This window comes from Mustela nivalis, assembly GCF_964662115.1.
Source record: "Mustela nivalis genome assembly, chromosome: 10".
Lineage (NCBI taxonomy): Eukaryota > Metazoa > Chordata > Mammalia > Carnivora > Mustelidae > Mustela > Mustela nivalis.
The window spans coordinates 108,800,437-108,809,938 of record NC_139029.1 but is presented as its reverse complement, the minus strand read 5'-3'; the positions used below and the strand labels follow the sequence as shown (position 1 = coordinate 108,809,938).

Below are 9,502 nucleotides of genomic sequence, written 5' to 3'. Positions count from 1 at the left end.
TGGCTTGACCATGCCCAGACCCACTATGTCCCCTGGTATCTCCTGACTGGCCAAGACTAGTTGCCCGTCTCCCTCCAGCTGTGGATCCCGACACTCCATGTTGAGATCCAGAGTGGCTATGAGGGGATCCTGCGTGTGTCTGTGGGGCTACTGAGTGCCTTTCAGTATCACTGGACTCTCTGACATGAGATCCCCTTCTAGCAGTCTTACTGGATTCGGTCCTGGTGGCTTGACCATGCCGAGACCCACTATGTCCCCTGGTATCTCCTGACTGGCCATGGCTAGTTCCCTGTCTCCCTGCAGCTGTGGATCCTGACTCTCCATGTTGAGATCCAGAGTGGCTATGAGGGGATCCTGCGTGTGTCTGTGGGGCTACTGAGTGCCTTTCAGTATCACTGGACTCTCTGACATGAGATCCCCTTCTAGCAGTCCTACTGGATTCTGTCCTGGTGGCTTGACCATGCCCAGAGCCACTATGTCTCCTGGTATCTCCTGACTGGGCATGACTAGTTCCCTGTCTCCCTCTAGCTGTGGATCCTGACTCTGCATGTTGAGATCCAGTTTGGCTATGAGGGGATCCTGCATGTATCTGTGATGCTCCAGATTGTCTTTCAGTGTCACTGGACTCACTGACACTAGATCCCCTTCTTGCAGTCTTACTGGATTCTGTCCTGGTGGCTTGACCATGCCCAGACCCACTATGTCTCCTGGTATCTCCTGACTGGCCATGGCTACTTCCCTGTCTCCCTCCAGCTGTGGATCCTGACTCTCCATGCTGAGATCCAGAGTGGCTATGAGAGGATCCTGCGTGTGTCTGTGGGGCTCCTGAGTGCCTTTCAGTGTCACTGGACTCACTGACACTAGATCCCCTTCTTGTAGTCCTACTGGATTCTGTCCTGGTGGCTTGACCATGCCGAGACCCACTATGTCCCCTGGTATCACCTGACTGGCTATGACTAGTTCCCTGTCTCCCTCCAGCTGTGGATCCTGACTCTCTATGTTGAGATCCAGAGTGGCTATGAGGGGATCCTGCATGTGTCTGTGATGCTCCAGAGTGCCTTTCATTGTCACTGGACTCACTGACACTAGATCCCCTTCTTGCAGTCTTACTGGATTCTGTCCTGGTGGCTTGACCATGCCCAGAGCCACTATGTCTCCAGGTATCTCCTGACTGGGCATGACTAGTTCCCTGTCTCCCTCTAGCTGTGGATCCTGACTCTGCATGTTGAGATCCAGTTTGGCTATGAGGGGATCCTGCATGTATCTGTGATGCTCCAGATTGTCTTTCAGTGTCACTGGACTCACTGACACTAGATCCCCTTCTTGCAGTCTTACTGGATTCTGTCCTGGTGGCTTGACCATGCCCAGACCCACTATGTCTCCTGGTATCTCCTGACTGGCCATGGCTACTTCCCTGTCTCCCTCCAGCTGTGGATCCTGACTCTCCATGCTGAGATCCAGAGTGGCTATGAGAGGATCCTGCGTGTGTCTGTGGGGCTCCTGAGTGCCTTTCAGTGTCACTGGACTCACTGACACTAGATCCCCTTCTTGTAGTCCTACTGGATTCTGTCCTGGTGGCTTGACCATGCCCAGACCCACTATGTCCCCTGGTATCGTCTGACTGACCATGACTAGTTCCCTGTCTCCCTCCAGCTGTGGATCCTGACTCTCTATGTTGAGATCCAGAGTGGCTATGAGGGGATCCTGCATGTGTCTGTGAGGCTCCTGAGTGCCTTTCAGTGTCACTGGACTCACTGACACTAGATCCCCTTCTTGCAGTCTTACTGGATTCTGACCTGGTGGCTTGACCATGCCCAGAGCCACTATGTCTCCTGGTAACTCCTGACTGGGCATGACTAGTTCCCTGTCTCCCTCTAGCTGTGGATCCAGACTCTTCATGTTGAGATCCAGAGTGGCTATGAGGTGATCCTGCCTGTGTCTGTGGGGCTCCTGAGTGCCTTTCAGTGTCACTGGACTCACTGACACTAGATCCCCTTCTTGTAGTCCTACTGGATTCTGTCCTGGTGGCTTGACCATGCCGAGACCCACTATGTCCCCTGGTATCGCCTGACTGGCCATGACTAGTTCCATGTTTCCCTCCAGCTGTGGATCCTGACTCTCTATGTTGAGATCCAGAGTGGCTATGAGGGGATCCTGCGTGTGTCTGTCGGGCTCCAGAGTGCCTTTCAGTGTCACTGGACTCACTGACACTAGATCCCTTTCTTGCAGTCTTACTGGATTCTGTCCTGGTGGCTTGACCATGCCCTGACCCACTATGTCCCCTGGTATCGCCGGACTGGCCTTGACTAGTACCCTGTGTCCCTCCAGCTGTTGATCCTGACTCTCTATGTTGAGATCCAGAGTGGCTATGAGGGGATCCTGCCTGTGTCTGTGGGGCTCCAGAGTGCCTTTCAGTGTCACTGGACTCACTGACACTAGATCCACTTCTTGCAGTCTTACTGGATTCTGTCCTGGTGGTTTGACCATGCCCAGACCCAATATGTCTCCTGGTATCTCCTGACTGGCCATGACTAGTACCCTGTCTCCCTCCAGCTGTGGATCCTGACTCTCCATGTTGAGATCCTGAGTGGCTATGAGGGGTTCCTGCATGTGTCTGTGCGGCTCCAGAGTGCCTTTCAGTGTCACTGGACTCACTGACACTAGATCCCCTTCTTGTAGTCCTACTGGATTCTGTCCTGGTGGCTTGACCATGCCGAGACCCACTATGTCCCCTGGTATCGCCTGACTGGCCATGACTAGTTCCCTGTCTCCCTCCAGCTGTGGATCCTGACTCTCTATGTTGAGATCCAGAGTGGCTATGAGGGGATCCTGCGTGTGTCTGTGGGGCTCCGGAGTGCTTTTCAGTGTCAATGGACTCACTGACACTAGATCCCCTTCTTGCAGTCTTACTGGATTCTGTCCTGGTGGCTTGACCATGCCCAGACCCACTATGTCCCCTGGTATCTCCTGACTGGCCATGACTAGTTCCCTGTCTCCCTCCAGTTGTGGATCCTGACTCTCTATGTTGAGATCCAGAGTGGCTATGAGGGGATCCTGCATGTGTCTGTGAGGCTCCAAAGTGCCTTTCAGTGTCACTGGACTCACTGACACTAGATCCCCTTCTTGCAGTCTTACTGGATTCTGTCCTGGTGGCTTGACCATGCCCAGACCCACTATGTCCCCTGATATCTCCTGACTGGCCATGACTAGTACCCTGCCTCCCTCCAGCTGTGGATCCTAACTCTCTATGTTGAGATCCAGAGTGGCTATGAGGGGATCCTGCGTGTGTCTGTGGGGCTCCTGAGTGCCTTTCAGTGTCACTGGACTCACTGACACTAGGTACCCTTCTTGTAGTGCAAGTGGTATCTGTCCTGGTGGTTTGACCATGCCCAGACCCACTATGTCCCCTGGTATCGCCTGACTGGCCATGACTAGTTCCCTGTCTCTCTCCAGCTGTCCATCCTGACTCTCCATGTTGTGATCCTGAGTGGCTATGAGGGGTTCCTGCATGTGTCTGTGCGGCTCCAGAGTGCCTTTCAGTGTCACTGGACTCACTGACACTAGATCCCCTTCTTGCAGTCTTACTGGATTCTGTCCTGTTGGCTTGACCATGCCCAGACCCTCTATGTCCCCTGGTATCTCCTGACTGGCCATGACTAGTTCCCTGTCTCCCTCCAGTTGTGGATCCTGACTCTCCATGTTGAGATCCAGAGTGGCTATGAGGGGATCCTGCATGTGTCTGTGAGGCTCCAGAGTGCCTTTCAGTGTCACTGGACTCACTGACACTAGATCCCCTTCTTGCAGTCTTACTGGATTCTGTCCTGTTGGCTTGGCCATGCCCAGACCCACTATGTCCCCTGGTTTCTCCTGACAGGCCCTGTCTTCCTCTAGCTGTGGATCCTGACTCTCCATGTTGAGATCCAGAGTGGCTATGGGGGGTACCTGTGTGTGTCTGTGGGACTCCTGAGTGCCTTTCAGTGTCACTGGTCTTACTGACACTAGAATCACTTCTTTTAGTCTTACTGGATTCTGTCCTTGTGGCTTGTCCATGACCGGAGTGTCCTTGTGTACTCCTGTCTCCTGACTGTCCTTGAGTTTTTCCCTGTCTCCTTTCAGCTCTTTCCGTTGCTTGACTCTCAGCTGTATCTGATATTGTTTTTCCAGATTTCGGAGACACTTTTCCTGAAGTAGTCTCATAGCATTCTTTTCCCTGTAACCTAGAGTCATGCTTGTCATAGCCAGAGGATTGACCTGAGGTCAATTCATGTTGATCATAGCTAGATGACTGCCTTGAGTTGGATCCATGTTGACTATGTGTAGAGGACTTTCCTGAGGATGACCTAGAATCAGAACTGTAGGATTTCCTTGAGCTGGAACCATGTTGGCCGTAGGTAGACTGACCTGATCTAGACTCATGTTGTTCAAATTCTAAAGAACGACCTGAGCCAGTCCCAGAGGCAGGAGACTGATGTTTACTAGATCCATATCCAAAGCTAGAAGATTGACCTGAGCCATATCTATGTTTTGTAGAGGTAGATTGATGTGAACCAGACCCATGTTGTCCAGAACCAAAGGACTGTCCTGAGCCAGTTCTGTGTTCTCCAAAGCCAGAGGTCTGTTTCGCACCAGAGGACTGCTCTGAGCCAGACCCATGTTTTCCAACACCAGAGGACTGTCCTGAGCTAGACCCATGCTGACCCAAACCAGAGGACTGTCCTGAACCAGATTCCTGTTTTCCAAAGCTAGAGGACTGACCTGAGCTGGATTCATATTGTTCATAGCCAGAGGACTTTCCTGAGCCAGACCTATGCTGGCTAAAGCCAGAGGCCTGTCCTGAGCTTGACCCATGTTGGCCAAAACAAGAGGACTGTCCTGAGCCAGACTCATGTTGTCCAAAACCAGAGGTCTGGCATGAACCAGAGCCATATCCAAAGTTAGAGGATTGACCTGAGCCTGATCTGTGTTGTCCAAAGCCAGAGGTCTGCCCAGAGCCAGACCCATGTTGTCCACATTTAGAAAATTCACTTGAACCTGACTCTTTTTGATGAGAGTTTGAAAAGTGTCCACAAGAACCAGGTCCATGTTGACCATAGGTAGCAGGCTGACTTGTGCCAGACCCATACTGTTCACAGCAAGAGGACTGACTTGAACCTGTTCTCTGTTGTCTTCCACAGTTCTGTGTTTGACTACATGCTCTAGATCCATATTCTTCCTGACTAGAAGACTGGCTGCAGGAGCTAGACTCATATTGACCATATCCAGAGCACTGACCTGAAATATATCCATGACCTAGTCCACCACTACTTCCTGACTGACATCCTGACTGGGTACAGTTAGATTGATTTCCTTGCCCTCCAAATCTACCTTCCTGACAAGAAGTAGAAACATTTTGTGGCCTTCCACACCCACATGAGTTGCTGGAACCGCATACATAGTTTTGCCTTCCATTGTCTCCTAAGCTTCTAGAACTAGATCCAAGCTTTTGTCCTCCACTCTGTCTTGACTGAGTAGAGTTTGATTCATGTCCACTAGCGTCCAATCCATGTGACAGACCACTATGGCCTTTCCTTCTCCTGCTCTTTAATCTAGATCCAGATTCATATTCCTTCTCAGATTCCCTAGAGGGGCTAACATGTGACTTGTTTCTTCTTTCTCCCAGCTCCTCAGAGCTGGAACCATGTCTTTCTTTGCCACTACTGCATGAGTGACCAGAGCTAGACCAATGGTGTCTTTTCTCAAATTGCTCTTGGTTTCCTGAGCTAGATAAACCACCTTGCCTTCCCAGCCTCCTGGAGTCTGACCCATGTCTATGTTTCCTAGCTCCCCTTAAGACCTCAGAACCATAACCATGCTCCTCTCCCTCACTCCATCTTGAATGTCTGTAACCTGATTTCTGTCCTGGTGTATCTTCTTCTTCCTCTTCTGTTTCACTTTCTTCCTTTTGGTGTCGATGGCCATGCCTATGCTTCTTTGACCCTGAAGCTTTGCAGTATTCTTTGCTGAGAACCTTGTTGCAGGCCATAGCCAGCTTGAATACCATCAGAAGAAACTCAGTAAAGTCCAGTCTTCGGTCATGATCTCGATCTAGCATGTGCATAATAACATCCACTGTATCTGGATCATCTGGGTTCTGTATATAGGTGACATACCAAAGAAGACCTAGTCAGCCTAGCCCACATAGGAAGGTAACATATTCAGGTAGAGTTGTGGAATTGTGGATGTTTAACATTAGGTAATTTAAATCCAGTCAAGTGTTACTTTAAACTAAATCAGCCTAATAGGACCCAGCAGATGAGAAGAAGTAATGGAAAAGAATAAAATCTATTGGGAATCCCAGCAGAATACAGCTAAAGGACCTCAGCTAGGGGACTAGTACTCAAGTATAGCATCAAATTGGTACCTGGTATATTTTAGTTTTACGTGCATTTTAAACATTATATGCTGATATATTCTATGTTATAATCTATCATTTTAAAGGTAATAGCTGAGTTCTTCCCAAGTAGATGGAAGAAATACTCTCTTGTTTGAAGTTTTTAGTCATCCTGGCTACTTGCTCAGCTCTCCCTGTAGATGTTTCCATCTCTATACTTTTTATTACAAATTTGAAAGGGCAATCTTTTATGTTTTAGCACGCATTTATATTCTGTTTTTTTTTTTTTTTTTTTCAGAAGGGGAAACCTGGAAGCATGAAAAAGTCTGAAGGCCTACATGGTGGGTATGCACAGGAAAATGAAAAAACCTTCACCTTTCTAAAAATAATGTCCCAGAAGACTTTCTGATGTCCCTGAAAAGTACACTCCTAAAGTTGTTCCAAAAACCATTGAGAGTGTGTACTTTTTAGCTAATCTTTGGTCGTATAGCAGAGAATTTACAAGACCCTAGAAGCCTTCAGTCCTGGTATATGAATTCTCACCTTCAGAATTGGACGGAACTCTTTCTCCAGAAGTTCCTTTAGTTCATCCTTGCTCAGTGTGCCACATTCCCCATCTTGTTTGGTGTATTTGTAGAAAACATCAATGACTGTGACAACACTTCTCAAGAGGTCAGTCATCTTTTTGCAAGTTTAAGTGAACCTGTAGAAAAAAGAAACAAAAGACATTATTATTCATGTTCTTTTTTAAAAATTTAGAAACAATTCTGATTTTAATAATAATCATGATGATTTTTCAAATCTCTTCTCTCTTTTAAACCTAAAATACTATTGTATTGCATGGAGAACTGGGTGTGATGCCAAAACAATGAATTCTGTTACGCTGAAAAGAAATAATAATAAAAAAAAAACCTAAAAAACTTCAACAAGTAAGGCTGTAACCCATCAATACAGTGAAAATTGTTAATTTTGAGTTACTTAGATAAGATCAAGTCATTGTTGCTGACTGAACTAGGATTAGAGCTCAGATCTTTATGTCCTGGATGGATATAGCCCTTACATAATGTCGCTACACTTTGTGTACTTTGGTGTTTTGGGTGTTGTCCTGGAGCTTCCACAGTTTCTAGAACCACCCAGATGTATTGTCCCAGTCTCTCTGGTTAGTTTCACTGGTTCTTTTGAGTCAAAAGTGACCTACCTTGTATCATAACCATTTCTCCTTTGGACACTAGAAACTAAACAGGATTGTTAAGGCCTTCAGCAAATAAACAATGAGCAAGTTACCCATTACCTTGGTGATTCAGAACCATGAGATAGCCCTCAGAAGAGCTCAGGAACTATCTTAATATTAGTTTCAACCAAACACTTCAATCTTATCTTTTTCAATAACCAGGGAGAAAGGCTCAGCAATGCAGACAGTACGTTTCCTAGTGGATGACTGGATCATAGAGACTGAGGCACTGACATTGAACAGGGAAGGGACTTTACACCAGTGCTGGCCTCCTCTCTACTTCAGCTGGCCAACCCAGGAAAAAAATGGCATAAAAAAGACTAGGAAGATAGTGTGGAATAGTCTAGAAGAAGGTGAATTTCTTGCATTATTCATCTTGGCAATAAGAAATTTATTCTAAAAAGACCCCAGGATAAATGAAACCAACCAAATAAATAAAAAAAAGAAAAGAAAAAGAAACAAGAATGAAATGGCCAAATATATATTAACTCTGATTTAACTCTTACTCCTGGATTTCTAATGTGGACAACAATCAATCAAATATCCATCAATGTAACTGGATGAATTTTTTCTCACCTGGTTCACCAAAGGAACACGTAGGATAAATCCTGATGCAGCTTGCAGGGTGACCAGTGGATTGAGATAGTGACCTTTATATAGCTTAAAATATGTGGGTGCTCTCCTCTGTGGGATGGACTACTGATTCATTTCTAATCAAATCTAACCCCACCTCTGTCATGTTTATCTTCCTACTTCTTCACATTCTTATCTTTGAGGTGATTGCAAAAAGGATGGTGCTGGTTCAACTTCCAGTATGAGGACATGTTGTAGGACACTTTTTTTCAGGGTCATACACTTGTGAAAATCAGAGAATATATTTTTGAGGACTCGTGTAGTTCATTCTTTTTATTTAGTACCCACAATAAGTAATGAAGTGTAAGATACTTGATAGCTGTGCAATGAATGCATATTCAATTGAAAATGAACATAGGCCATGAGCCTTACTTAACTGATATCTTTTTTGCAATAATAATATCTACCAGTTATTGAGAATTTACTATGTGCTTGATATTGTGCTCGATATTGTGAAATTTTTCAAATTTCATCTCATTTAATCTTTATCAGATTTCTATGAGATTTGATTGTTTATTCCATGAGAAATCATTAAGAAGCACGAGTCTTCTTCAGGGTCACACAGTCTGTAGTTGGAGGAATTGGGGTTTGAATCTGTAGCTGCCTTATTATAAGGTCTTTTCTCTCTTTTTTTAAATTTATTTTTTTTCAGTGTTCCAAGATCCATTTTTTATGCACCATACCCAGTGCTCCATGCAATACATGTCCTCCTTAACCATCATATTAGCTTACCTCTGTATATCTATCACATACACCTATTATGTAGAAAATTTATGCACTGTTTTAGGAGTGTCAGGCCCATCCAAACACAAAAAGTACAAAAGAGTGATATAAGGAGTACTGTCAGCCAGGAAGACAAGATAAAAGCTATGTACTGAATATGTACTGAATAACTCAACATAATAAAAAAAAAGAAATATTCTTTGGCCACATGAAGGCTTTTTTCTAAGCTACAAAAGTATGCATTAATAGGTTATACACAAAAGTGATGTTTTAAGAACTGTTCAGGGTGAATCTAGAGTGAACTTTCTTCTTGGGATTTTTTTCTGTCATCTTACTATCCATTGGTTATCTGACAGCTTTGGACCTAGGCCCTTGGGCAAATGTTATTTATATATATAAAATCTATCAAATATAATATCTTACAGAAGTGAAAATGATCAGAAAGTTGTATTAGGCATGGAGATGCAGCTATTCTGTACTTTACCACCAGGTGATGATTCTTCTGCTTCTGCTGAAGATAGCAGCTGTCATTACTTAAATGCTTA

The 9,502-nt window shown here is 45.5% G+C and overlaps 2 protein-coding genes across 2 annotated transcripts; both read right to left on the bottom strand.

Annotated features, from left to right (window-relative positions):
* Positions 1 to 372: 372 nt before the first annotated feature.
* On the bottom strand, positions 373 to 4,227 carry LOC309842506 (uncharacterized protein; the record flags this gene model as incomplete). Its single annotated transcript, XM_082686703.1, has 3 exons — positions 373 to 2,345; positions 2,431 to 3,245; positions 3,344 to 4,227. The coding sequence occupies 3 exons, from the start codon at positions 4,225 to 4,227 to the stop codon at positions 373 to 375; spliced, it is 3,672 nt and encodes a 1,223-aa protein (XP_082542829.1).
* Positions 4,228 to 4,257: 30 nt separating this feature from the next.
* LOC309842505 (filaggrin-2-like) lies at positions 4,258 to 8,422 on the bottom strand (the record flags this gene model as incomplete). The annotated part of the gene is made up of 3 exons (XM_082686702.1): positions 6,914 to 8,422; positions 4,627 to 6,130; positions 4,258 to 4,340 (listed from the first exon to the last, which is right to left on the bottom strand). Exons 1-3 carry the CDS (start codon positions 7,049 to 7,051, stop codon positions 4,258 to 4,260), a joined length of 1,725 nt encoding a protein of 574 aa, XP_082542828.1. The 5' UTR covers positions 7,052 to 8,422.
* Positions 8,423 to 9,502: the final 1,080 nt, after the last annotated feature.